The sequence below is a fragment of the Lichenostomus cassidix genome, chromosome 26 (assembly GCF_008360975.1).
Source record: "Lichenostomus cassidix isolate B80296 chromosome 26, HeHo_3.0, whole genome shotgun sequence".
Classification (NCBI taxonomy): Eukaryota; Metazoa; Chordata; class Aves; order Passeriformes; family Meliphagidae; genus Lichenostomus; species Lichenostomus cassidix.
In genome coordinates this window covers 4,293,008-4,320,776 of record NC_139506.1, presented here as the reverse complement: position 1 = coordinate 4,320,776, position 27,769 = coordinate 4,293,008, and the positions used below count along the sequence as shown (strand labels likewise).

At 60.0% G+C, this 27,769-nt stretch overlaps 1 protein-coding gene and 1 long non-coding RNA gene across 2 annotated transcripts; one reads left to right on the top strand and one right to left on the bottom strand.

The window, feature by feature from the left end:
* Nucleotides 1–363: 363 nt before the first annotated feature.
* On the top strand, nucleotides 364–27,647 carry PIK3C2B (phosphatidylinositol-4-phosphate 3-kinase catalytic subunit type 2 beta). Its single transcript, XM_085082855.1, has 33 exons — nucleotides 364–408; nucleotides 7,589–8,479; nucleotides 9,467–9,567; nucleotides 9,654–9,814; nucleotides 9,895–10,015; nucleotides 13,085–13,196; nucleotides 13,301–13,380; nucleotides 13,845–13,908; nucleotides 14,527–14,673; nucleotides 14,874–14,907; nucleotides 15,729–15,924; nucleotides 17,719–17,841; nucleotides 18,555–18,722; nucleotides 19,460–19,571; nucleotides 19,643–19,785; nucleotides 20,661–20,849; nucleotides 20,941–21,034; nucleotides 21,545–21,639; nucleotides 21,746–21,926; nucleotides 22,603–22,710; nucleotides 22,798–22,890; nucleotides 23,382–23,511; nucleotides 23,691–23,827; nucleotides 24,379–24,548; nucleotides 25,018–25,174; nucleotides 25,281–25,390; nucleotides 25,474–25,675; nucleotides 25,754–25,878; nucleotides 25,955–26,072; nucleotides 26,194–26,275; nucleotides 26,551–26,657; nucleotides 26,741–26,869; nucleotides 26,945–27,647. The coding sequence occupies exons 2-33, from the start codon at nucleotides 7,640–7,642 to the stop codon at nucleotides 27,131–27,133; spliced, it is 4,818 nt and encodes a 1,605-aa protein (XP_084938981.1). The 5' UTR covers nucleotides 364–408; nucleotides 7,589–7,639; the 3' UTR covers nucleotides 27,134–27,647.
* On the bottom strand, nucleotides 14,126–17,873 carry LOC146427039 (uncharacterized). The gene is made up of 2 exons (XR_014856580.1): nucleotides 17,735–17,873; nucleotides 14,126–15,010 (listed from the first exon to the last, which is right to left on the bottom strand). It is a non-coding gene; the product is annotated as an uncharacterized LOC146427039 (long non-coding RNA).
* Nucleotides 27,648–27,769: the final 122 nt, after the last annotated feature.

Here is a 27,769-nt window from a genome sequence, read left to right as displayed (position 1 = left end):
GGGGGACACCAGCCCGGACTCTTTGCATTGCAGAGCACCCCGGGGACATTCCGGGGGACACCGGGGGACACCAGCCCGGGCTCTGTGCAATGCGGAGCGCAGCCGGGAGATGGCCCCGCACCGCCCCGCGCTCTGCCCGCCATTGTCCGCCGCCTCCGCCGCGATGCTCCCGCCTCCCTCCCCCGGCTCCTCCCGCCTCCCCCCGCATCCCTCCGCCTCCCCCCAGCTCCTCCCGCCTCCCCCCGGCTCCTCTCGCCTCCTCCCGGCTCCTCCCGCCTCCCCCCGGCTCCCCCCGGCTCCTCCGGGCTCCTCCCGCATCCCCCCGGCTCCTCCCGCATCCCCCCGGCTCCTCCCGCCTCCCCCCGGCTCCTCCCGCATCCCCGCCGCCGCCGCCGCCGCTCGGAGCAGGTAGGGCCGCGCCGGGCGCTGGGGGCTCCGCCGGGCTCCTGCCGGGCTCTCCCCGCTGGGAAATGATGTTTTAGGTGGAAATTCAGGGCTGCGCGGCAGTGATTTCCCCTCGCCGAGGAGCTGCGGGGCGTTCCCGGCGCTCCCCCGGAGCTGCGGCTGCGGCAGCGCGAACCCCAAAAACCCCGCGGAGGTTGGGGGGGACGCCGGGCTGTCCCTGCTAGGGGCTTGGGATGTCCCCTGGGGCCGCGGGGACAGGGGGTTTGGGGGGTCCGGGGGAGCGGAACAATGCAATGGACCCCGAGGAACGGCGGAGTTGGTTTTGGGTAAAAGGGATGGGGATGTGAGGGTTCTGTCCCCTCCCGGCGGGGCTGAGACCCCCCAGGGGCACAGGGGTGGGGACAGGGGTGGGGACAGGGAAACAGGGGAGAGAAACAGGGGAGAGAAATAGGGAAGGGATGGGGACAGCGGGCACAGAATCCTAGAAGGATTTCGGTCATTAGGGACCTTAAAGACCCTCTCGTTCCCACCCCCTGGTGAGCGATGGCACCCTCCGGATCCGCCGTGGGGACACGGCCAGGGACAAGGGACAGGGACAAGGACAAGGACAGGGCCAAGCCAGCCCTGCTGTGGGGCCGAGCAAACCCAGCAGAGCAGTTTAAGGGCCAGGAGGCTCTTGCAGGGATGCTGGGCGATCTCGGGGTGCTGCAGCTCCCCCTGCGCATCCCAAACTTGGCAGGGATGCTCCTGGAGAAACTCCAGAGGTTTGGGAGTTGTTACCCTGCAGGGATCTATCGACCCCGAGCCTGTGAGGCCGAGCAGGGCTGGGATTGTTGCCGGGATCTGGGCCGGGCTCGGCGTGACCGGGAAAATCAATCCTTCCCTCCCGGAGCGGAGGGATGGGAAAACAGGGAGCTGGGGGGTGAGGGAACCTGCCTGGAGCTCGGAGTTCCCAGGAAAATCAACGTTTTCCTCCCCAAATGGGAGAAATGGGATAACAGGGAGCTGGGGGGTGAAGGAATCTGCCTGGATCTCCCAGGAAAATCAGCCTTTTCCTCCCCAAGTGGGAGAAATGGGATAACAGGGAGCTTTTGGGGTGAGAGAACCTGCCTGGCACCAGCCTTTTCCAGGAAAATCAACCTTGTCCTCCCCAAGTGGGGGAAATGGGGTGACAGGGAGCTGTAGGATGAGGGAACCTATCTGGATCCCAGATCTCCCAGGAAAATCAATCCTTTCTTCCCGGAGTGGGAGAAATGGGATAACAGGGAGCTTTTGGGGTGAGAGAACCTGCTCGGCACCTGTGTTTTCCAGGAAAATCAACCTTTCTCTCCCAGAGCAGGAGGGATGGGATAACAGGGAGCTGTGGGGTGAGGGAACCTGCCCATCCCGGATTTCCCGGGCTAACCGCTCCGGCCAGGCGCCTGCCCCACCTCCTCGCCGCCGAAATTCCAGAGGATCAGCCCTGCCCTTCCAGCCCTGCGTTCGCGATGCACTGGGATGAACTGGGATGCACTGGGATGGGGAAGGGCTGGCGGGTCTGGGGTCCCTGCAGGGAGCAGCATTCCCAGCCCCATCCCGCTTTTCCTTGTCCTTGGCTCTCTGGCAGGGCACGGGGATGCTGAGGGATGAGCACCTCTGGGAGGGAATTCCCACTGCAGGCTGGGGTGGACCTGGGGAGGATTTGGGGCTCCTGCGCCCTAAAATTTGCTGTAGGTGCTGCTTGGGGTGATCCATGTCCTCCTCCCTGCATCCCGGGATTTTCCATGTCCTCCCTGCATCCTGGAGTGATCCCTGTCCTCCATCCATGTCCTCCTCCCTGCATCCCAGGATGTTCCTGGGATGTCGTTCCTGCATCCCGAGGTGATCCGTGTCCTCCTCCCTGAATCCCAGAAGGATCCCTTCCCTCCTCCCCACATCCCGGGATGATCCATGTCCTCCATCCATGTCCTCCTCCCTGCATCCCGTGCTGATCTGTGTCCTCCTCCCTCAATCTCGGAAGGGTCCCTGCCCTCCTCCCCACATCCAGGGATGATGATTCCTGTCCGCCTTTCCCCATCCCAGGATGATCTCTGTCCTCCTCCCTCAATCCCAGAATGATTCCTGTCCTCCCTGCATCCCTGTCCTCCCCACATCCCGGGATGATCTCTGTCCTCCTCCCTCAATCCCAGAAGGATCCCTGTCCTCCCAGCATCCCAAAATGCTTCCTGCCCTCCTCCCTATATCCCGGGATGATCCCTGTCCTCTATCCATGTCCTCCTCCCTGCATCCCGGGCTGACCTGTGTCCTCCTCCTTCCATCCCAGAAGGATCCCTGTCCTCCCTGCATCCCGGGGTGATCTCTGCCCTCCTCCCCACATCCCAGAAGGATTCCTCCCTCTCTGTCCTCCTCCCAGCATCCCGAGATGATGATCCCTGTCCTCCTTTCCCCACCCCAGGATGATCCCAGTCCTCCTCCCTGCATTCCTGTTCTCCCTGAATCCCAGAATGATTCCTGTCCTCCTCCCTGCATCCTAGAGTGATCCCTGTCCTCCATCCCTGTCCTCCTGCCCACATCCCAGGCTGATCCATGTCCTCCTTTCCCCATCCCAGAACGATTCCTGCCCTCCTCCCTGAATGATCCGTGTCCTCCCCGCATCCCGGGATGACGATCCCTGTCCTGCTGCCGCTCCGCCCGCGGGCGCATCTGGCTCGGGGAGCAGGAGCCCCATGGCAACAGGGAAGGGCTGGAGCGTTCGCCATGGATACAGAGCAGATCCTCCCCCGGGATGGCGATGGGCAGCGGGAGCAGCCAGCCTCATCCTGCTGCTCCTTCCCAGCGCATCCCGGCAATCCTCCCCACGGGTCAGCTCTCCGGGGCGCCTTGGGGCTGTTTGGGGGCATTTTTGGGGCATTTTGGGGCCATTTTTGGACCGTTTTTGTGGCATTTTGAGGGCATTTTGGAGGCATACGGCGGACTCGAACTGTGCGGTTTATTGGGGCATTTTTGGGGCTATTTTGAGGCATTTTGGGGAGATTTTGGGGCTCCAGCCCCTCCTGCCCTGCCGCCCCATGCCGGAGCCGGGTGGGTGGCAGGGAGGAAGCTGAGATTTGCATGGGACACGGCTGGTGGCACCGGGGACAGGTGGCACCGGGGATGTCACCCCCACAGTCCCCCAAAACCCCAGCCCTGGGGCGGGGGGGGTGAGTAATCCCGAAACTCCGGCCGTGGGTGTGACATGGGGACAGGAGGGGACACGAGGTGTCAGGGTGGGGGGGCTAGAGCTGCCTAGGGACAGTTTTGGGACACTTTTGGGGCGATTTTGGGGCGATTTGATGGCCAGCTGGCATCCCCCACGGGGCCAGGAGTGGGATTGTCATCTCCCTTTAAACAGGGGATCTGTCACCTCCCCTTTGCCCCATCCCTGTCCCCTTGTCCCCTCCGTTGTCCCCATCCCGATGCTTCCAGGTTTTCCCTCCCTTTTCACTGCTCCCCATTGGGGTTTTGGGGATTTTCTCAATCCCAAACCTCTCCAGGGCAGGATTTCCTCCCGAGGAGGGTGGAAATCCGTGGAAAATGATGGAAGAGCCTCTGGCATCATCCAGCTCCACATCCTGCCTGCTCTGGAGAGCAAACCTGGCTATTAATAGGAGAAAAATCAGCTGGAAAAGCAGGAAACTCCTGCAGGACGGGTCGGAAACGGGGTTGGATCATCGGGAACAGGGATGAAATCCAGGCTTTTCCTCCTGGAAAACCCTTTGGCAGCTCCAAACCCCCTCTGGAAATCTGGGAATCCCTCGGGGTTTGGGATTGGGATTTTTGTGGGGAATGGGAAGGGAGATACCTGGAAAAGTCTGCCGGGATGGGATTTGGGCAGAAATCCAAATTTCCAAGCCTCTTTCTCTTCCAGAGGGTTGGATTTGCTGGATTTGGGGTTTGTGGCTCCAGGAATGAAACCCTCCAGGGGTTATTTGATTTTTTTTTTTTCCATGATTTTTGAGATCTGGTTCCCTTTGGGGCTTCCAGTTCCAAACCAAAATTTGGGATGGGAATTCTGAGTTTCCCCAAAAAACAGCACCCGGAGACCCCAAAGGGCTTTCCATGGGGGATCCCAAAATTCCCCTTTTCCCTTAATTTTGGGGAGAATCAAGACCAGAGAGTTCCTCGGGGAGCGGGAAGAGCAGATCCCACTTTTCCCAGAGCTGCCAGAATCCATCACCCCCAAAATCCTGGAATAAAATCCTGGATTCCCGAGGACATCCCTGGAGTTCTGTGCCTCCAGGGAGCTTTGTGGTGACAGTGACAGTGGCAGGGATCGTTCCAGAGGCTGGAAATGCCGGCAGGATGGATGGAGGGAGAGGTGAAGGCTTTATCCTCCCTCCCTCCCTCCCGGCAGGATTGTGAATGGATTGGGAATTGTCTCCCTGATAGGCATAACCTCCATCCGGGAATGTGGATTCCATCCCGGGAATCCCAGATGCTGCGGGATGGGGCTGGAGAGGGGGAAGGGAGGGATGGAGGGGTTGGGGTGAGCAGGGAATCCTTGGAATTATGGCCCTGGGCATGAGGATTCAGGATTGGATCTGCCATGGGATCCTGTAGGATCCTCAGAGGGGAAAGGGAGGGATGGAGGCATTGGGGTGAGCAGGGAATTCCTGGAATTCTATCCCTGGGCACTGGAAAACAGGGCTGGATCTGCCCCAGGATCCTGTAGGATTCTCAGAGGGGAATGAAGGGAAAGAAGGGATGGGAATGCTCAGGAAACCCTTGGAATTCTGGCCCTGAGCACGAGGATTCAGGGCTGGATCTGCCATGGGATCCTGTAGGATCCTGCAAGGGGAAAGGGAGGGATGGAGGGGTTGGGGTGAGCAGGGAATCCTTGGAATTCTGTCCCTGGGCACTGGAAAACAGGGCTGGATCTGGCCCAGAATCCTGTAGGATCCTGTGAGGGATGGGAATGCTCAGGAAACCCCTGGAATTCTGTCCCTGGGCACTGGAAAACAGGGCTGGATCTGCCATGGGATCCCGTAGGATCCTGAGAGGGGAATGAAGGGAAAGGAGGGATGGGAATGCTCAGGGAACCCCTGGAATTCTGGCCCTGAGCACGAGGATTCAGGGCTGGATCTTCCAGGGGATCCTGTAGGATCCTGAGAGGGGAATGAAGGGAAGGGAGGGATTGGGCTGCTCAGGGAACTCCTGGAATTCCGGGTTGGATCTGCCCCGGGATCCCACAGGATCCTGCTGGGTTCCCCCAGAGCAGGGCTGAGTCCAGGGTGGCCCCAGACCCCTCACCCTAACGATGGCCCCATTAAATTCCCATTAAACCCCCTAGAGCAGGAGGCTCTGGCTGAGATCAGCTCCCGCTCCTGGAGGGCGATTTTGGGGCTTTTCCATGGGGATTTCCAAATCCTTCATCCTTCAGCTGGGAAGGGGAAGGGCTGAGCCACCTGCTCAGGGTGTCCCCAACCCAGGTGACATCCCCTGGGGGCAGCAAAACCCCTCAGCGTGGCTTTGGGTTGGCTCTGTGGGGTCAAACCTGCTTCCCACCCCATTCCCGCCCCATTCCCGTGGCAATTCCAGCCCCACACGCTGGATAAACCCTCCCATGTTTATCTTGGAGACCAGCGCCGAGCTGTGGCTTCCTCAGCCGCAAAAATCACTTCGGGGTTTGTTGCTTTTGGGTTAAAAGCAGATTTTTTTTTTTTCCCACTTTGTTCGGCTTCCAGCAGCCCCTGGCGCTGCCAGCTTTTGGGATTTCTGGTTTTCCAGGAAAAGCCCCCAGCTGCCAGCAGGGCAGGGAACATTCCCAGCCTCTCAGCCCCCCCGGGGCTGGTTTTTTTCCAGCCTGGAAGCACAAAAATGAGGGATGAGCTGGCGCTGGGGGGCTGAGAGGGACAGGGAAGGGGACAAATCCCCTGGGAATGGCAGAGCCTGGAGCAGCTCGTTAGGAGCCATCTGGTCCTGCGGAGCGCGGGGTCAGGGCGGTGGGGAGGGGTGACACGGCTGGGGGTGACAAAGAGCCCACGGGGCCACCGTGAGGGGCTTCAGGGACACCAAAGGGGCTTCAGGGCCACGAAAGGGGCTTCAGGGACACTCAGAAGGGTTTTAGGGTCACCCATGGGCTGCCCATCCGTTCAGCCCTGCCTTTCCCCATTCCCAGCCATTCATCCCATGCCTTTCCCCATTCCCAGACACCCGTGGGCTGCCCATCCGTTAATCCCATGATTTTTCCCATTTTCCCATTCCCAGCCATCCATGGGCTGTTCATCCATTAATCCCTGGCCTTTCCCCATTTCCATCCATTAATCCCTGGCCTTTCCCCATTCCCAGCCATCCATTGGCTTCCCATCCGTTTATCCCATGCCTTTCCCCATCCATTTATCCCATGATTTTCCCCATTCCCATCCATTAATCCCATACCTTTCCCCATCCCCATGCATTCATCCCATGCCTTTCCCCATTTCCGTCCATTAATGCCTGGATTAATGGATGGAAATTTCCCCCATTCCCAGCCATTTATGAGCAGCCCATCCGTTCATCCCATGATTTTCCCCATCCATTCATCCCATGCCTTTCCCCATCCATTCATCCCATGATTTTTCCCATCCCCATACCTTCACCCCATACCTTTCCCCATCTGTTCATCCCATGTCTTTCCCCATCCATTAATCCCTTGCCTTTCCCCATTTTCATCCATTAATCCCATGCCTTTCCCCATCCCTTCATCCCTCACTTTTCCCCATTCCCATCCATTCATCCCATGCCTTTCCCCATCCGTTCATCCCATGATTTTCCCCATTCCCATGCATTAATCCCTCACCTTTCCCTATCCCCGTCCCTTCATCCCTCACCTTTCCCCATCCCCACCTGTTCATCCCATGCCTTTCCCCATCCGTTCATCCCATGATTTTCCCCATTCCCATGCACTAATCCCTCACCTTTCCCTATCCCCATCCCTTCATCCCTCACCTTCCCCCATCCCCATCTGTTCATCCCATGTCTTTCCCATTCCCATCCATTCATCCCATACTTTCCCCATCCATTAATCCCACACCTTTCCCCATCTCCATCCATTAATCCCTCACCTTTCCCCATCCATTCATCCCATATCTTTCCCATTCCCATCCATTAACCCACACCTTTCCCCATCCCCACCCTTTCACCCCTCACCTTCCCCCCCCATTAACCCCTCCGTTCCCGTCCCCAGGAGCAGCAGCATGCCGTTCTCCTGACGCCAGCCCCGCAGGCAGTGCCGGCCATGTCCGGCCCCGGCGAGCACTGGCCGGCGCTGGAGTCGGTGGGGCTGAGCCGCAAGGAGCTGGCGCTGGCCGAGGCGCTGCAGATGGAGTACGACGCCTTGTCGCGGCTGCGGCAGGACAAGGAGGAGAGCCGCGCCAGGAAGGAGCGGCGCCGGGAGCCACCCCTCATCTCCTGGGATGACCCCGCCGACCGCAACGGCATCAAAGCCACGCGGGGACTCTCCGGCTCCGACCCCACGCTCGGCCCCGCCGTCCCCGAGGGTCCCCAGGTGTCCCCTGCTCCCCGCCCGGACCCCCAGCCGTGGCGGAAAGCCCCCCTGAGCGGGGATTACCTGTACATCCTGGAAGGCTCGGGACGGGATTTCCTCGGCGAGCCCCTCAACGGCTCCACGCCCCGAAACGGCGCCGGCTCCCCCAAAAAGCTCTCCCCGCCGCCGCTGCCCCCCCGGCTGCCACTCTGGGCGTCCCCCGAGGGCGGCCAGCGCTCGGGCAAGGTGTCCCCTCCACCCGCCAAGGGGCAGGGCCAGCCCAGGGACATCAACATGTTCTCGGTGGCGCAGGACAAGCTGGCGGGGCGCCGCATCTGCCGCGAGGATCCCTACGGCATCGACGCCATCGCCTGCCTCAACCTCAAGGCCACCTACGAGGCCGAGGTGCTGCGGGAGGCGGCGCGGGGCTGGAAGGAGGGCAGGAGCATCCTGGAGAAGGAGCCGGGCGGGAAGCCGGTGGCGCGGAGCAAGACGATGCCGCCTCAGGTGCCGCCGCGGGCCTGCGGAGCTCGAGCCGGCGGCGGGAAGAACCTGGCGGCCAACAGGAACCGCAGGATCTCCGTGGAGCCGGTGAGGGGATCGGGAGGGGTCCTGGGGGGATGCTCAGAGGGGGTTTAGGGCCATCCTGAGGGGTTTCAGGCCACCCTGAGGGGCTTTAAGGGCACCCTGAGGGGTTCCGGGCCATCCTGAGCGGTTCCAGGCCATCCTGAGGGGCTTCAGGCCATCCACCACCCTGAGGGGTTTCAGGCCACCCTGAGGGGCTTTAGGGGCACCAAAAGGGGCTTTAGGGACAATAAAAGGGGTTTCAGGCTACCCAAAGGGGCTTCAGAGCCACCCTGAGAGGCTTTAGGGCCAATGAAAGGAGGTTTAGGGCCACCCTGAGGGGCTTCAGGGCCACTCTGAGGGGTTTCGGGGTCACCCTGAGGGGCTTCATGGCTACCCAGAAGGGATTTAGGGCCACCCTGAGGAGCTTTAGGGCCACCAAAAGGGGCTTCAAGCCACCCTGAGGGGCTTTAGGGCCTTTCTGAGGGGCTTTAGAGCCACCAAAAGGAGCTTTAGGGCCACCCTGAGGGGGTTCAGAGCCACCCTGATGGTCTTTAGGACCACCCTGAGGGGCTTTAGGGCCATCAAAAGGGGCTTTAAGGCCATCCTGAGGGGATCCAGGACCACTGTGAGGGGCATTTGGGCCACCAGAAGGGGCTTTAGGGCCACCCCGAGGGGTTTCAGGGCCACCCTGAGAGGCTTTAGGGCCACTCCAAGGGGCTTCAGGGCCACCAAAAGGGGCTTCAAGGCCACTCAGACAGACTTTAGGGCCACCCAGAGGGGCTTCAAGGCCACCAAAGGGGGCTTTAAGGCCATCTCGAGGGGCTTGAAGGGCACCAGAAGGGAATTTAGGGCCACCCAGAGGGGCTTCAGGGCCACCAGTCCCCACCACAGTGGCCCTGGGGTGTCCCAGGCCTCTCCAGCAGGGTGTCCAGTGATCCCCACAGGGGTGACCTTCAGGCTGGACCCCCGGAGGTGACCCCAGCTGACCAGAGCTCACGCCCTGCCCCACAGGTAGCCCCCAGGCAGCGCTCACTAGCCAACGGCTACGAGCTCTTCGAGGTGTCCGAGGAGCGGGACGAGGAAGTGGCAGCCTTCTGCCACATGCTGGACGTGTGAGTACCAAAACACCCCCAAACCTCAGGATTTTTGGGGTCCCCTAAAATCCCCGGGGATCCCTGAGCCATCCCTCCCTCCCCAGGCTGCGCTCCAGCTCCAGCTCCAGCACGGAGGATTATTCCCTGATGGGGTTGGTGTGGAACTCCATCAACCCCAGCCCGGAGCAGCTCGGCCACGGCGTCAGCCTGAAGGTGACAGTGGTGTGTGACAGCCTGAGCGAGCCGCTGACCTTCACCTGCGACTGTGAGTGTGGCCCTCGGGATGCCCGGGATCCCCGGAATTCCCGGAATTCCCGAAATTTCCGGAATTCCCTGTCCCCACAGGCTCCTCCACGGTGGACCTGCTGATTTACCAGGCGCTGTGCTACACCCATGATGAGCTCTGCGCCGTGGATGTGGAGGATTTCCTGCTCAAGATCTGCGGCCTGGAGGAATTCCTGCAGAAGTGAGTGGCTGAGGATAAGGGAAAAAGGGAAAAAGGGAAAAAGGGGGAAAAAAGGGGGAAAAAAGGGGGGAAAAAAAGGGGAAAATCCCATCCCGGGCACTCCAGGGTGTGATCCTGGTGAGCACAGCTGGAGCTCCAAGGCTTAGAAGTCTTGGATAAATCACTGAAAAAGGTGGGAGAGGGATGGGGGGACTAGAGGAGAATCAGGGCGAAGGCAGGGATGGGTGTTGGGCACACCCTGAGGGGCTTCAGGGTCACCAAAAGGGACTTCAGGGTCACCAAAAGGGGCTTCAGGCCACCCTGAGGGGGTCCAGAGCCACCCTGAGGGGCTTTAGGGCCATCCTGAGGAGCTTCACTGTCACCAAAAGGGGCTTCAGGCCACCTTGAGGGGGTCCAGGGCCACCAAAAGGGACTTCAGGGCCACCCTGAGGGGCTTCAAGGCAGCCCTGAGGGGCTTTAGGGCCACTCAGCGGGGCTTCAGGGCCACCAAAAGGGATGTCAGGCCACCCTGAGGGTCTTCAGGGCCACCAAAGGGGCTTTAGGGTTACTCAGAGGGGTTTCAGGGCCACCTCGAGGGGCTGTTGCTGGGGTCGCGGAGCCCCTGTGGTGCCACACAGCCCTGTGCAGGTGGGCACAGGTGGGCACAGGTGGGCACAGCAGCCCTGAGGGGCTCAGAGCTGCCGGGGATGGATCCATCCAGCTGTGGGCTGGCATTCCCAAAGGGATGAAGCCCTTTTCCAGCAGGGAGCAGCCCCTGGGCTCAGAGCAGGGCATTCCCTAAAGGACATTTCCCATATCTCCCTCTGGGAAAGCCCCAGGACACAAAGCCTCTTTTGTAGCTGAGCTTTTCTTCCCCCATCTTCCCGTGGCCCAGGAGGTGCTGGAAGTGCCAAATTCCTCCCTGCAGAGCTGCTCAGGGCCCTGGAGCTCCTCACGGCATCCTGAGCCGCTGGCATGGGCTTCCTGTGGGGTTGAGCCAGGGCTAATCCACCCTTTCTGCCGGGAGCCAGCGAAGGGAGCGGGGCTGGAGGGGGTTCTGCTCCAGGGTGCTTCCCATGCCTGGGGATTGGGATGTCATTCCCTGTTTCGGGATGTCATTCCCTGTTCCAGGATGTCACTCCCAGCTCCAGGATGTCATTCCCTGCTCCAGCATTCTCCTGTCATTCCCAGCTCCAGTGTTCTCCTGTCATTCCCAGCTCCAGGGGTGCTTCCCATGCCAATGGGATCAGGATGTCATTCCCAGCTCCAGGATGTCATTCCCTGCTCCAGGATGTCATTCCCAGCTCCAGCATTCTCCTGTCATTCCCAGCTCCAGCATTCTCCTGTCATTCCCAGCTCCAGTGTTCTTCTGTCATTCCCAGCTCCAGGGGTACTTCCCGTGCCAGGGGGATCGGGATGTCACTGCCAGCTCCAGGGTGGTCCCTGTCATTCCCAGCTTCAAGGTTCACCCTGTCACTCCCAGCTCCAGGGTTCTCCTCTCATTCCCAGCTCCAGCATTCCCCTGTCACTCCCAGCTCCAGGATGTCACTCCCAGCTCCAGGATTCTCCCTGTCACTCCCAGCTCCATGGTTCTCCTGTCATTCCCAGCTCCAAGATGTCACTCCCAACTCCAGGATTCTCCCTGTCACTCCCAGCTCCAGGATTCTCCCTGTCATTTCCAGATCCATGGTTCTCCTGTCATTCCCAGCTCCAGAGTTCTCCCTGTCATTCCCAGCTCCAGCATTCTCCTGTCACTCCCAGCTCCAGGATTCTTCCTGTCACTCCCAGCTCCAGGGTTCTGCTGCCATTCCCAGTTCCAGGATGTCATTCCCAGGTCCAGGATTCTCCCTGTCATTCCAAACTCCAGGGTTATCACTGTCATTCCCAACTCCAGGATTCCACCTGTCACTCCCAGCTCCAAGGTTCACCCTGTCATTCCCAGCTCCAGGATTCCCCCTGATCCCACCTGCAGGGCATCCTCTAGCTCCTCAAATCCATTCTCTGCTTCCCATGGATGCCTGGAGTGGGTCCTGCTCCAAGGGTAATTCCCATGCTGGGGGGATCAGGATGTCATTCCCAGCTTCAGGGTTGTCCCTGTCATTCCCAGCTCCACGGTTCTCCTGTCACCCCCAGCTCCAGGATTCTCCTGTCACCCCCAGCTCCATGGTTCTCCTGTCACCCCGATCTCCATGGTTCTCCCCGATCCCACTCTCAGGGCACCTCCATCCCCTCAGATCCCTGCCCTGCTTCCCACGGATCCCTGGCAGCTCCTGGCAGGCTGTGCTGCTCCACACCCGGCTCTGGCTCTGCCGAGGGGAAGGAGGGAGAACAATTCCTCATTCTTTGCCTTTCCTGGTGCCACAAAAGTCCCTGCGCAGGCAGGGCGGCCACCCTGAGCCCCAGCCAAGCTGCCTGGCCCTGGGAATGTCGGGATGGGGCGTTGCAGGAGGGATTTTGGGGTGTGGGATGAGCTTGTGGGGCTCTCCCTGCACATTGGGAAGCCCCAAGTTCATCCAGCCCTGCAGGGAGTTCAGCCTTGCTGTTAGCCCAAGGCTGCCTGGCCATGGGATATGGGGATGAGGTAATTCCAGGAGGGATTTTTGGGGTGTGGGATGAGCTTGTGGGGTTCTCCCCGCACATTGGGAAGCCCCAAGTTCATCCAGCACTGCAGGAAGTTCAGCCTCACCCTGGGCCCATCCCAATGCTGCTTGGCCTGGCCATGGGATATCGGGATGGGGTAATTCCAGGAGGGATTTTTGGGGTGTGGGATAAGCTTGTACGGTTCTCCCTGCACATTGGGAAGCCCCGAGTTCATCCAGCCCTGCAGGAAGTTTGGATTTGTTGTGAGCTGATCCCAATGTTGCCTGGCCATGGGATATCGGGATGGGATTTTTGGGATTTGGGATGAGCCTGTTCCCCTGTCCCCGCAGCAAACACGCCCTGGGCAGCCACGAGTTCATCCAGCACTGCAGGGAGTTCAGCCTCACCCTGAGCCCATCCCAATGCTGCCTGGCCATGGGATATCAGGATGGGGTAATTCCAGGAGGGATTTTTGGGATTTGGGATGAGTCTGTTCCCCTGTCCCTGCAGCAAACACGCCCTGGGCAGCCACGAGTTCATCCAGCACTGCAGGAAGTTCGACACTGACATCCGCCTGCAGCTGCTGCGGAGGAAGGCGGTGCGCGGTGACCTGGCCCGCACGGTGCGTGTGGCACTGGGGACATCGGGGGTGGTGTCACCTCCCAGTGACCTGATGGGACGCGGGGGGCAGTGTCACCTCCCCGCTCAGCCCCTCTGTGTCCCCAGGCCAGCGATGACCAGAGCCCGTCCACCCTGAACCACCACATCCACCTGCAGGAGAGGCCCATCAAGCAGACCATCAGCAGGTAGGGCAGGGGACACGGTGGCACTGTCCCTGCGGTGGTGTTGTCCCCACAACGGCGCTGTCCCCACAGTGGCACTCTCCCCACAGTGTCACCATCCCCACGGTGTCACCGTCCCCGTGATGTCATCATCCCTGTGATGGCACCATCCCCATGGTGGCACTGTCCCCGTGGTGTCATCGTCCCCATGGTGGCATTGTCCCTACAATGGCACTGTCCCCACAGTGGCACCATCCCCCTGGTGTCACTGTCCCCATGGTGTCATCGTCCCCGTGGTGTCATCGTCCCCATGGTGGCACCGTCCCTGTGGTGGCATTGTCCCCGCAATGGCCCTGTCCCCATGGTGGCACCATCCCCATAGTGGCACCATCCCTGTGGTGGCACCATCCCTGTGGTGGCACCATCCCCATGGTGACACCATCCCCAGTGCCACCAGGCCGGGGCTCAGTGCCACTCGCTGTCCCCAGGCAGGCCCTGAGTCTCCTGTTCGACACCTTCCACAACGAGGTGGACACGTTCCTGGCGGCTGAGGTGAGGGCTGGGCTGGATTTCGGGGGTTTGGGGTCACTCAGGGGTCACTTGGGATTTGGGGTTTCCTCTTTTCCATGTGGGATCCTAAGGGAGAAAGGATGGGAATTGGGGAATGTCCTGAGTGGGAAGGGAAGGAGTGAAACTCCTGGCCCTGCACAGAACGATCCCAAAACCCTACCCTAAAGCAGAGTTACCTGAAACAGAGGCCGAGACAAGGTTAGGAGAATAAAAAGCAGATTAATTCATTAAAGCCCTTTAAGGTACATTTAGGGCAGACAGAGCTTGCTCCAGAGGCTACGCCCTAAACTGATCAATCACGAGATCTTCACCTTTGATAAATTCTCTCTTATTAATATATCAGCCCCAATTCTCCAATCACACCTTCAGGTGATGATGTTAATTACTCCAACTTTGCTCCCCAAATTCCCTGTTGTTACTTATTTCGGGGCTCTGAGGCAGCAAAGTGTCCTTAGGTTCCCAACCGAGAGGAATTATTTTGTATAAAATGCTGACAGCAGAGCTTTCCAGCGCTTTCCACGCTGCCTAGAGCTGCACACCAAAACACAGACACACGAAAAATAAAAGCCAAAAACCCTTCAAACATCACCCACCTTGCAGGGAGATTTCCCTCTGAAGGCTGAGCGGGTGATCCAGTCGGTCATGGCGATCTGCAACGCGCTGGCGGCCGTGGAGTCCCAGGAAATCACAGCTGCCCTCAACCAGATGCCTCCCTGCCCTTCCCGCATGCAGCCCAAAATCCAGAAGGTGAGGTTTGGGAGAAAATCGTCCCATCTGGCTCTTTGCCCTCTTTCCTCACCGCGTGGAAAATTCCGGAATTTTCTGGAATTCCTGGCTCTGGCAGCGCGGGGTGGTTACATAAAGGTCACCTTGGCAGCGCTGGAGCTCAGGAGTTTCTTGTGGTTTCTCTTTCTTTTTTTTTGGGTTTTTTTTTTTTCCTTCTGCAGGATCCAAGTGTTCTGGCCAAGAGGGAAAATCGAGGTATTTCTGCTCTCCTTTCTGGGCTCGACTTGGCGGCGCTTTTCATCTTCCAACCCCTCCTCCCCTTTCGACTCTCGAGGCCAAAAACGGGTTGGAAACCGGTCTGGTTGGGAAAAAAAATAGAAGAAAAAAAAAAGAAGAGAGGGTTTTGGGGTTTTGTGGCTCCCTGTGAAATCCAAATGGGAAATTTGGAATTCTCCTACTCATTCCTTCTCTCAGGGGTCCCAAATCCAGGCTTGAGGGATGAATTGCCTTTTGCTGCTCTTAGAATTATGAGGCAGATGCAGTTAAAGGGTTTTATTTTGGTATTTTAATAGGATGTTAGGTGCACAGCTCTTCAAAGGTGGAGCACGCCCAGATGTACACCCTGTATAATTTTTGTATTTTTTAATTTTTTTGGGGTATATAATTTTTATGGACTTTGACAATTAGCATATCTGTCTAGAATCCCCCAATAAGAAACCCAATAAATGAAGAGATGTCTCTTTATTTTAAAGAAAATCTCCCCACATCAGGCTAGAGCTCATATTATAAAATATATTCCAGAGAGAAGGTTGAAACCTCGAGTTTTTGCTAGCATGGAGCTCTCTGCTTTTTTACTGAAGGTCTTTCTGCCTAAACACCCCAAAGAACCCAAAAAGAACCTAAGAACCCCAAAACTAAGCAGAATTTCAGACTATAAAAATTCCAAGCTTGTAGGCTAAGGGTATGGGGGATATGGAGGAAACGTAAAAGGTACAAAAACGTATAAAAGGTGATATAAAAATCCCAAAGAGTGTATTAAAAGGATCGGGATTGACCCCCATCCCTATTTCCCGCAGAGAGGATCGTGGAGAGCCTGACCGCCGCCATCCTCAACCTGGTGGAGCTCTACTGCAGCACCTTCAACGCCGATTTCCAGACGGCCACACCTGGCAGCCGCGAGCTGGGCGTGGCTCAGGAGGCACGGCTGCTCACCTGTCCCCTCTCCTTCACCGTCTATGCCACCCACCGCATCCCCATCACCTGGGCTGCCAGGTGAGCTCACCTGGGTGGGGTTGGGGTGGGGGGAAGGAGGGGTGAGACGCCCCAGGTTGGAGATGGGGGGAAGAGGGATGGTGGGAGTTGGAGGGTTGGGTGAGGGAGGGAATTGTGGAATGTCCTGAGTGGGGAGGAATCGGTAATTCTGACTGCTGGGATTCGCCAAAGTACCGCAGAGTGTGTGGGAATGCTGGCACTGGGACACCGCAAAATCCCACTGAGTGCCTGGGATGTCCCAAAATACCACCATGTGCCTGGGAATGCTGGCACTGGGACACCCCAAAATCCCACGGAGTGCCAGGGAATACTGGTGCTGGAATGCCCCAAAATCCCACCATGTGCCTGGGAATGCTGGCACGGGGACTCCCCAAAATCCCACTGAGTTCCTGGGATGTCCCAAAATGCCACCCTGTTCCTGGGAATGGTGGCACTGGGACACCCTGAAATCCCACTCCATGCCTGGGATGTCCCAAAATCCCACCGAGTTCCTGCAATGTCCCAGAATCCCGCCCTGTTCCTGGGAATGCTGGCACTGGGACATCCCAAAGTCGCACTGAGTTCCTGGGAATATTGGCATTGCCACCCGGTTCCTGGGAATGCTGGCATTGGATGACCCCAAAATCCCACCCTGTTCCTGGAATGTCCCCAAATCCCCCCATGTTCCTGGGAGTGCTGGCACTGGGTCATCCCAAAATCCCACCATGTGCCCAGGAATGCTGGCACTGCCATCCTGTTCCTGGGAATGCTGGCACTGGGACACCCTAAAGTCCCACTGTGTGCCTGGGATGCCCCAAAATCCCACCCTGTTCCTGGGAATGCTGGCACTGGATGACCCCAAAATCCCATCAGGTTCCTGGGAACGCTGGCATTGGGACACCCCGAAATCCCACCGAGTTCTTGGGAATGTTAGCATTGCCACCCTGTTCCTGGGAACGCTGGCACTGCCACCCTGTTCCTGGGAACGCCCGGCAGGGTGGGATGTCACCGCAGCTCCGGCTGGGCTGGCTCACCCCGCACATCACAGCCCGCTCCCGGGGGAGGTGACAGCCGGCCCCGGGGAGGTGACAGCCGGCCCCGCGCCCCACGGCAGCGGCGCCCCTTTGTTGCGCCCCTCGGTGCCCGTGCCCGGCGCGGGGGGCCCGGGAGGGGCGCGGGGGTGGCGGCAGCGGCGCCGGCAGCAGCCGCCCCGCCGGGGACCCCTCGCCTTTGTCCCCGCGCTCAATGCGTTCCCCTCGGTGAGTGGCTCCGAACAAAGGCTGGAGCCTGGGAAATGCCGCCAGCCCCTGACCCCCGGCGCCCCCCGGGCCGGCCCGGATTGTCGCCCGGCACCTGCCGCACGGAATGTGCCGGAATGCGCCGCGGCATATGGCGCTGGGGACGTCGGGGGGGTTGGGGACACCCCGCGCTGCCCCCCTTTTGCTCCGTCCTCGGGGCAGGGTTTAGGGGAAAGCCGCTGCCAGGGTGGGATTTTGGGGTTGTGTGGGGCCAGGGGTGGGGCTGGGTGATCCCTGCAGGTTCCAGAGCTCCGGGAGGGTTTGGACAACACTGCCAGGGGTGCACAGGGTGGGATTTTGGGATTGTTCTGTGCCAGGCTAGGAGTTGCACCCCACGATCTTTGTGGGTCCCTTCCCTCTCAGGACATTCCCCCATTCCCATCCTTTCTCTGACACACCCTTAGAATCCCACAAGGCAAAGAGGAAACAACCCACCCCAAAGGCCAAGCACCCCCTAAATCCTAAATTCAGGAGGCCCAGGCAAAGCCCCCCATCTCATTTGCTGTTTCCCCCCCAGCTATGAAGATTTCTACCTCTCGTGCTCCCTCAGCCACGGCGGGAAGGAGCTCTGCAGCCCCCTCCTCACCAGGAAGGCCCACGTCCACAAATACCTCTTCCACCTCATCATTTGGGACCAGCAGTAAGGCCGTGGGGTGGGCATGAGGGTCCTGGTGCCACCCACACTGCCTTCCTCCTCCTCATCCTCCTCCTCCTCCTCCTCCTCCTCCTCTCCCGGGGTTTTTGGGGTGTTGGAAGGTTTTGTGTCATCCCCGGGAATAGCAGCGCCCGGGAAAGGGGATCTGCTCCCAAAATAGCGCCGAGCCCTCGCCACGCCTGGCATCTGCAGGGCTCGGGAGGTGGGGATGGGATGGGATAATTTTAGAAGGCGCCGGTGGCCCCAAGGACAGGCGGCCGGCGGGACGGCGGCGAGCGCGGCGGCGATCCGACCCGGGGACAGTCCCCTTCCCGCGGGATGTAGCTGCCACCCCGGGCTCGCTGGGAGCAGAGAGGAGCAATCCCAGCCCCGGGGTCACACTCGGCCCCCCCCGGGCTGTGGGGCAAGGTCAGTGCCCGGGGGGCTCTCGTGGAGGGCCCTGTCCCCTGCGGTCACCTTCCCGAGACGGAGAGCGGCCAGGCATCCCAGAGCTGGGAGGGGAGCAGCTGGCTGTCCCCAAACTGCGGGGTCTCTGGGGTGCAGGACTTCCAGGGACACCCCTGTGCCAGTCTCTGGGGTCCCCAGAGGCGTCTGTATGGCCAGGCTCTCCCAGGACACCTTTGGCATCCCAAGGAGGGCACTGGGAGCGCCCGGCTGATCCCATCCCGGCTGATCCCATCGCGGCCTCTCTCCCGCAGGATCTGCTTCCCGGTGCAGGTGAACCGGCTGCCCCGGGAGACCCTGCTCAGCGTCACCCTGTTCGCCGTGCCGGTGCCACCCCCGGGCGGCTCCTCCGACGCCAACAAGCAGCGGCGAGTGCCCGAGGCGCTGGGCTGGGTCACCACCCCGCTCTTCAACTTCAGGCAGTGCGTGGGGGGCGGCGAGGGGCTGGGCTGGCATCCCTGGGTGGGGACAGGAGGGTCCCCAGCACCCTGGGCATGGCTAGGGGCTGGGGTGGCATCCCTGGTTGGGACAGGAGGGTCCCCAGTGCCATGGGCACAGCGAGGGGCTGGGCTGGCATCCCTGGAGGTGACAGGAGTGTCCTCAGTGTTGTGGACATAGAGAGGGGCTGGGCTGGCATCCCTGGGGGGAACAGGAGGGTCCCCAGTGCCGTGGGCACAGAGAGGGGCTGTGCTGGCATCCCTGGGTGGGGACAGGAGGGTCCCTAGTGCTGTGGGGTCCCCAGCACCTTGGGGTCCTCAACGCCATGGGGTCCCCAGCACCCTGGGCATGGTGAGGGGCTGGGCTGGCATCCCTGGAGGTGACAGAATTGTCCCCAGTGCCATGGGGTCTCCAACACCCCGGGCATGGTGAGGGGCTGGGGTGGCATCCCTGGGGGGAACAGGAGGGTCCCCAGTGCTATGGGCACAGCGAGGGGCTGGGCTGGCATCCCTGGAGGTGACAGGAGGGTCTCCAACACCCTGGGCATGGCGAGGGGCTGGGGTGGCATCCCTGGAGAGGACAGGAGGGTCCCCAGCACCTCAGGGTCCCCAGCACTTTGGAGTTCCCAGCACCTCAGGCATCACCAGCACGGGGACAGCGCCAGCAGTGTCACCCTCATGCCCTGACAGCACAGCCCCCAGTGCCACCTTTGTCCCCCCAGGGTGCTGACCTGCGGGCGGAAGCTGCTGGGCCTGTGGCCGGCGACTCAGGACAACTCCAGGGCCAGGTCAAGCGCACCCAACTTCAACCAGCCCGACAGCGTCATCCTGCAGGTACATCCCGGCATTCTGGGGGCACAGGGAATGCCAGGCGTGGGTCACCTCACCCTCTGCCTCTGCCCCAGATCGACTTCCCCACGTCAGCCTTCGAGGTGAAGTTCACCAACCCGCCGGCGGCAGAGTTCAGCCCCAGGTACGACTTTGGCAGCCTGGGGGAGGAGGACCAGCGCCAGCTGCGGGAGGCCATGCAGAAAAAATCCCTTTATTGGTAAATAAACCCCGGGGGTGGCACTGTCCTGCTGGGGGGACACTGCTGACACCCCCAGGGGTGTTTGAGGGGCTGGAAAATAACTGGAGTTTCCCGGAGTTTTCCGGAGCTGGGTGTTGTTGGTTCTGCTGTGCTCTGCCCTCCCTGGTTGTCCCTCTCCATGGGGACAGCTGGCCTGTGCCACGTCCAGCCTGGCACGGAGGTGCCCAGGGGGATCAGGTGTCAGCAGCTGCGCAGGGTGCAGGGAGTGCTCGGCCAGCAGGGCTGGCTCAAGGGTCCTGGGCAGGGGGACAGCCAGGGCCAGCTCAGCCCCTCTGTGCCTCGGGTCCTGCTGTCCCTCAGGGGACAGGGGTGAGGGCCGTGTGGGGATGCAGGGAGAGCTCAGGGGATTTATTGGGGTTCCATGCACTGTGGGGTGGGGACAGAGGGGACACACATTCCCAGCCTCCCAGCCCTATCCTATCCAGGTGTTTTGGGGACACAGGGATGAAACCTCCAAATTCCAGCCCCATCCTATCCTTGTATTTTGGGGTCAGAGGGATACCAAGTCCCCCTCCTATCCATGTGTTTTGGGGACACAGGAAGGCCACCTCCCTGACCTTCCAGCCCCATCCCACCCATGTGTTTTGGGCACAGAGGGGACATATATTCCCATTCTGCCAGCCCTGTCCCATCCACGTGTTTTTGGGACACAGGGATGCCACCTCCCCATCCTGCCAGCCCCATCTCACCCCTGCATTTCGGGATGCCACCTCCCTGACCTCCCATGTGTGATGGGGTCACAGGGATGCCACCTCCCTGACCTCCCACGTGTGATGGGGTCACAGGGATGTCACCTCCCCACCCTCGCTGATCCCCACCCCGTGCCCCCACAGGCTAACAGACGCCGACCGGCAGCGGCTGTGGGACAAGCGGTGGCACTGCCACTCGTCCCCCGGCGCGCTGCCCATGCTGCTGGCCAGTGCCCCCAGCTGGGACTGGGGCTGCCTGCCGGACATCTACGCCCTGCTCAGCCAGTGGAGCTCCATGAGCCACCAGGACGCCCTGGGACTGCTCCACGCCACGTAAGCCACCCCGGGCTGTGGGGACACGCCACCCGATGTGGCAGTTGGCAGGAGGACGGTGTCACCTCACGGACACGTGTCCTGGCCGCAGGTTTCCAGACCAGGAGGTGAGGAGGACAGCGGTGCAGTGGATTGACTCCATCTCGGACACGGAGCTGCTGGATTACCTGCCCCAGCTGGTGCAGGTGGGTGGTGGCACTGGAGATGCCTGGACAGGGCTTAACTAGAACTAGACAAAGTGAGGAGGATAAAAAGCAGATAAATTTATTAAAATGCCTTCAGGTGCATTCAGGGCAGACAGAGCCTACTCGAGAGGTTACACCCAAAATGGACACTGAGTCATGAGTTCTTCACATTTTATAAGTTCTGTCCATTAACTCATCCTTAATCCTCCAATTACACCTTCAGGTGATGATGTTAATTACTCCAAACTTTCTCCCCCAATTCACTGTTTACGTATTTGGGGCTCTGAGGCAGCAAAAATGTCCTTAGATTCCCAGCTGAGAGGAATTATTTTGTATAAAATGCTGGGAACAGAGGTTTTTAGCAGTTTGTATGGAGCCCAGAGCCACACACAAAAACTACAGATACACGAAAAACAAAAGATAAAAATCCTGAGGCATCACCAGGATGTGCCACGGGGTGCCTGCTGGTGCCACCATGCCCTGACACTGTCCCACACTGTCCCCTTGCAGGCCCTGAAGTACGAGTGCTACCTGGACAGCCCCCTGGTGCGCTTCCTGATGAAGAGGGCCATCTGCGACCTGAAAATCACCCACTACTTCTTCTGGTGGGTCTGGGGGGCTCTGGGAGCGCCGGGGGTGACCCCGAGCCTGGCTGACCCCTGGATGTCCCTGACCCCTGGATGTCCCTGACCCCTGGATGTCCCCGAGCAGGCTGCTGAAGGATGGCCTCAAGGACTCCCAGTTCAGCATCCGCTACCAGTACCTGCTGGCAGCCCTGCTGTGCTGCTGCGGGAAGGGGCTGCGGGAGGAGTTTGACCGGCAGTGCCTGTTGGTCAGCACGCTGGCCAGGCTGGCTCAGCAGGTCCGGGATGCTGCACCATCCGCTCGCCAGGTGGGTGCTGGGAGGGGGTGGCAGGATGGGGGTCAGCCCTCTGTGCCACACTCACCCATCCCATTATCCCATGCCATCCCATTATCCCATGCCATCCCATCCCATTATCCCATCCCATTATCCCATCCCATTATCCCATTCCATTATCCAATCCCATCCCATTCCCACTCAATCTTATGCCCATCCCACCCCATGCCATGCCATCCCCTCTAAATCCCATCCCCATCCCATTCCTACCCCATTCTATGCCACCCCTATCCCATGTCCACCCTGGTTTTTGCCCACTCAATCCCATGCCTACTCCATCCCATGCTAATCCTGCCCCATGCCCACTCCTCTCTATCCTATCCCATCCTATCCCATCCCATCTCATCATTCCCACCCTGTCCATGCCCACCCCATTCCATGGTCACCCTATCCCTTGTCCACCTCATCTTCATCCCATCCCATCCATCCATCCATCCATCTCACCCCATCCCATCCCATCTCCACCCCACCTCATGCCGAAACCTCATCACATATCACCCATCCCATGGTCACCCTGTGCCTTGCCCATCCTCATCCCCATCCCATCCCATCCCATTATCCCATTATCCCATTATCCCATCCCACCCCATTATCCCATTATCCCATCCCATCCCATCCCACCCCACACTCACCCCTGCCCGCCCCACAGGCCATCCTGCGCGAGGGGCTGGAGGACGTGGCTCAGTTCTTCAAGGCCCACGGCTCGTGCCGCCTGCCGCTCAGCCCCAGCCTGCTGGTGAAGGGCATCGTGCCCCGGGTGAGTGCCACCCCCGGGGGGCTCGGGGGGCTCCCCTGCCTGCCCCCAGCACCCCCTGACCGGCTGCCCCTCCCTCCTTCCCTCCAGGACTGCTCCTACTTCAACTCCAACGCCGTCCCGCTGAAGCTCTCCTTCCAGAACGTGGATCCACTCGGGGAGAACATCCGTGTCATCTTCAAGGTGAGCCTGGAGCCTTTGGAAATGCCCAAATCCTGCCCCAGCCCCCTGAGATCCCCCTGCTCCAGGGGCTGAGGGGTCTTTCCCTTGCTTTGATGGCTCTTCCCTGGCTCTGATGGTTCTGGTGGCTCTTCCCTGGCTCTGATGGTTCTGGTGGCTCTTCCCTGGCTCTGGTGGCTCTGTTGGCTCTTCCCTGGCTCTGGTGGCTCTTCCCTGTCTCTGGTGCCTCTGGTGGCTCTTCCCTGGCTCTGGTGACTTTTCTCTGGCTTTGATGGCTCTTCCCCTGGCTCTGATGGCTCTGTTGGCTCTTCCCTGGCTCTGGTGGCACTGGTGACTCTTTCCCTGGCTGTGGTGGCTCTGATGGCTCTGGTTACTCTTCCCTGGCTCTGGTGGCTCTTGGCTCTGATGGCTCTGGTGGTTCTGATGGCTCTGGTGGCCCTTCCCCTGCTCCAATGGCCTTTTCCTGGCTGTGATGGCTCTTCCCTGTCCCCCAGTGTGGCGATGACCTGCGGCAGGACATGCTGACCCTGCAGATGATCCGCATCATGAACAAGATCTGGGTGCAGGAGGGGCTGGACATGCGCATGGTCATCTTCCGCTGCTTCTCCACCGGCCGTGGGCGAGGTGAGCCCGAGCCTGGCTGTCCCCAAAGGCCACCAGGGTGGGACTGGGGATGGCTGGGGACATCCTGGGCTCTGATCCCACCAGCCCAGCCCATCCTGGCCTGTCCCAGCGATGGGTTGGTGGCAAATGGGGTCAGTGTTTGGGGTCGGAAGGTCTCACCTTGCTGTCCCATCTGCCAGGCATGGTGGAGATGATCCCCAACGCCGAGACCCTGCGGAAGATCCAGGTGGAGCACGGCGTGACAGGATCCTTCAAGGACCGGCCGCTGGCTGACTGGCTGCAGAAACACAACCCTGAGGAGGATGAGTATGAGAAGGTGAGGAAGAGTCCTGGTGTCCCCCATTCTGGGGACCAGCGATGCCTTGATGGGCTTGACTAAACCAGAGGCTGGACAAAGTTGAGAGAATAAAAAGCAGTTAAATGTATTGAAGGCCTTCAGGTGCATTTAGGGCAATCTCAGCCCACCCAGGGGCTACACCCAAAATGGACAGCAGGTCACTGTTTTTTCATATTTTATAAGTTTATATAAGGCAATGGGTTTTCATACTTTATAAGTTTTGTCCATCTGGGGTCAATCCTCCAATTACAGCTTCAGGTAATGAAGTCAATCACTCCAAGTTTGCTCCCCCAGTTCACTGTGTACATATTTTGGGGCCTGAGACAGTGAGGTGTCCCTGAGTTAGAGAGGAATTGTTTTGTCTAAAAACGAGAGAACAGCAGCCTGGGACTCAGAGTTACACACCAGAAAGAATTACAGGATTACAAATACATGAAAAATGTAGAAGCTAAAATCCTAAAGCATCACCAGACCCCTCAATTCCCATCATATCCATCCTTTCTCCACCCTCCCTTCCTCCCTCCTCTCAGGCTGTGGAAAACTTCATCTACTCCTGTGCTGGCTGCTGCGTGGCCACCTATGTTCTGGGCATCTGTGACAGGCACAATGACAACATCATGCTCAAGACCACGGGCCACATGTTCCACATCGATTTCGGCCGCTTCCTGGGCCATGCCCAGATGTTCGGCAACATCAAGAGGTGAGAGAGACCCCTGGGACTTCTTCCCTCTTCCCGGCAGAGGGGACACTCCCTGTCCTTGTCCTGGTGCTGGGTGACCTCTCCCTGTCATCCCGGTGCTGGGTGACCTCCGGGTCTTCTTGTCCTGGTGGTGGGTGACCTTTCCCTCTCCTTGTCCTGGTGGTGGGTGACCTTTCCCTCTCCTTGTCCTGGTGGGAGGTGACCTCCTCTCCATGTCCTGGTGATGAGTGACCTCTCCCTCTCCTTGTCCTGGTGGTGGGTGACCATGTCCTGGTGGGAGGTGACCTCCTTCTCTCCATGTCCTGGTGATGAGTGACCTCTCCCTCCCCATGTCCCAGTGGTGGGTGACCTCTCCTTGTCCCAGTGGTGGGTGACCTGTCCCTCTCCTTGTCCTGGTGAAGGGTGACCTCTCCCTCTCCCTGTCCTGACCCATCCCTGCTCCCTCTGTCCCTCCTGTCCCCTGCTGCAGGGACCGGGCGCCGTTTGTCTTCACCTCGGACATGGCGTACGTCATCAACGGCGGGGACAAGCCCTCCAGCCGCTTCCACGACTTCGTGGACCTGTGCTGCCAGGCCTACAACCTGATCCGCAAGCACACCCACCTCTTCCTCAACCTGCTGGGGCTGGTGAGAGCCGGGGGGATGCGCAATTCCCACCCCGGCATGGCACGGGGGTCCCTTTGTCCCATCCCTGTCCCATCCCTGTCACCATCCTTGTCCCCATCCCTGCCAGATGCTGTCCTGTGGCATCCCCGAGCTCTCTGACCTGGAGGACCTCAAATATGTCTACGACGCGCTGAGGCCGCAGGACTCGGACGCCGATGCCACCACCTACTTCACCAGGTAGGGGACACGGGTGGGTGACACAGGAGCAGACGGAGGGACCCTCGGCTGGTGGCACTGAGCACGCGGTGGCCTCGTTGCAGGTTGATCGAGTCCAGCCTGGGCAGCGTGGCCACCAAGCTCAACTTCTTCATCCACAACCTGGCGCAGATGAAGTTCACGGGCTCGGACGCGCGCCCCACGCTGTCCTTCGCCCCTCGCACTCACACCCTCAAAACGTCCGGCCGGATCCGCGACGTCTTCCTCTGCCGCCACGAGAGGGTCTTCAACCCCAGCAAGGGCTACGTGAGTGGGGACAGCTGGGGACAGGCTCAGGGCTGGCCTCAGGCCACCCCGGGTTCCCATCACGGTGTCCCTCTGCAGATCTACGTGGTGAAGGTGCAGCGGGACAACCCGGCCGAGGTGACCTTCGTGCAGCGCACCTTCGAGGAGTTCCAGGAGCTGCACAACAAGCTGCGCCTCCTCTTCCCCTCCTCGCTGCTGCCCAGGTACCCCCGAACCCCTCTGGACCTCCAGGGACCCCCCAGGCCCCCCCGGGACCCCCCTGAGTGTCTGTCCCCGCAGCTTCCCCAGCAGGTTTGTCATCGGGCGCTCGCGGGGCGAGGCGGTGGCCGAGCGGCGCAAGGAGGAGCTCAACGGCTACATCTGGCACCTGATCCACGCCGCCCCCGAGGTGGCCGAGGTGGGGACATGGGTTGGGGACAGCGCCAGGGCCACCAGCACCTCGTAGAGCATGGGTGTGTGGCCTGGTTTGGGGATATTGTCACCGCTGTCACCACTAATGTCACCTCCTGGCTCCGCAGTGTGACCTCGTCTACACCTTCTTCCACCCCCTGCCCCGGGATGAGAAGGCAGCTGGAACCAACCCGACCCCAAAGCCGGCAGGTGGGGAGGGAGTGATTCTGGGGGGTGATGGCATGGGGTGATTTTTGGGAGGTGATTTTGGGGGATGATTTTATGGGGTGATTTTGGGAGGTGGTTTTGTGGGGTTGTTTTGGGTGGTAATTTTGTGGGGTGATTCTGTGGGGTTATTTTGTGGGATGATTTTGGGAGGTGATTTTGGGGGTGATTTTGTGGGGTGATTTTGGGCAGTGATGGCACGGGGTGACACCGAGGCTGTCCCATGCCATTCCATCCCCTCCCTCCTGTCCCCTCTCCAGACGCCACGTGGGCTCGCTCCCTGGGGAAGGTCGGCGGGGAGGTGAAACTCTCCATCTCCTACAAGAACAACAAGCTCTTCATCATGGTGATGCACATCCGAGGGCTGGTAGGAGCACGGCACCCACGGGAGCAGGGTCGGGCTCTGTCCCTGTCCCTGGGCTCATGCAGTGTCCCCTCCGTGCCCCACAGCCACCCCTGCAGGACGGCAACGACCCCGACCCCTATGTCAAGACCTACCTGCTGCCCGACCCCCAAAAAACCACCAAGAGGAAAACCAAAGTGGCCCGAAAAACCTGCAACCCCACCTACAACGAGATGGTAGGCGGGTCGGGGATGGGTTTGGGGTGTCCCAAAGGGATGGTGGCCGAGCGTTTGTCCCCTCGTGTCCCACAGCTGGTGTACGACGGGATCCCCCGGGGGGACCTGGAGCAGCGGGAGCTGCGGCTGAGCGTGCTGAGCGAGGAAGGATTTTGGGAGAACATCCTGCTGGGGGAGGTGGGAATTCGCCTCCGCGACCTGGACCTGGCCCAGGAGAAGATGGGCTGGTTTGCCCTGGGCTCCCGCGGCCACGGCACCCTCTGAGTCCCCCCTGGGACCCCCGGGTTGTGTCCCCGAGCTGGGGACACGACCGCCCAGGTGGCTTTTTTGTTAAGTTTACCTTGTGTCAAGGGAGCAACGCGGGGAGGGAGGGGCGGGGCGGAGCGTGGGGCGGTTCGGGGGTTATTTCTTCCTTCGGGATATGCGTATTTTAATTTTTTTTTAATCACGAGTAGCGTGGGCACCGGGGCGGAGGGGAGGGGGAGGTGGCACAGGGGGTCGCGAAGGGCTTGTGGACCCCCAGCCCAAGGAGCCGGGCAATTCCCACCGCGGGGAATTCGCTCCCAAAGGAGAGCGGCGTGGCGGGACTGCCGGCCACCCTTGCTGTCCCCGTGCCCTGGGGACATCCGTGTCCTCCCCGCCTGCCACCCGGCCCCGGGTGCGGGCTTGGTGCCTGTGGTGCTTTGTTTACAGCGACAGCTCCGTAAACGGACGAAATGTTTCTCAGGATCGAGAATAATGAACTTTAACCTTTATATTAAAAGTTTTAAATATTCCATCTGGTGGCGGTTTGGGGCGTGGGGCTTCCCAGGGAGGGGGGAGTTGGCAATGTCCTGCATTGGGACCCTCCGGTGTCGGGATCCTTCAACCTGGAATATGGGGATGGGGTAAAAAATGGGA

Coding starts and splice junctions, on each gene's coding strand:
- PIK3C2B (XM_085082855.1), top strand. CDS start 7,640: ATGTCCGGCCCCGGCGAGCACTGGCCGGCGCTGGAGTCGGTGGGGCTG. Junction 23,512..23,690: donor CTCCACCGGCCGTGGGCGAG/GTGAGCCCGAGC, acceptor CCCATCTGCCAG/GCATGGTGGAGATGATCCCC. Junction 26,870..26,944: donor ACCCCACCTACAACGAGATG/GTAGGCGGGTCG, acceptor CGTGTCCCACAG/CTGGTGTACGACGGGATCCC.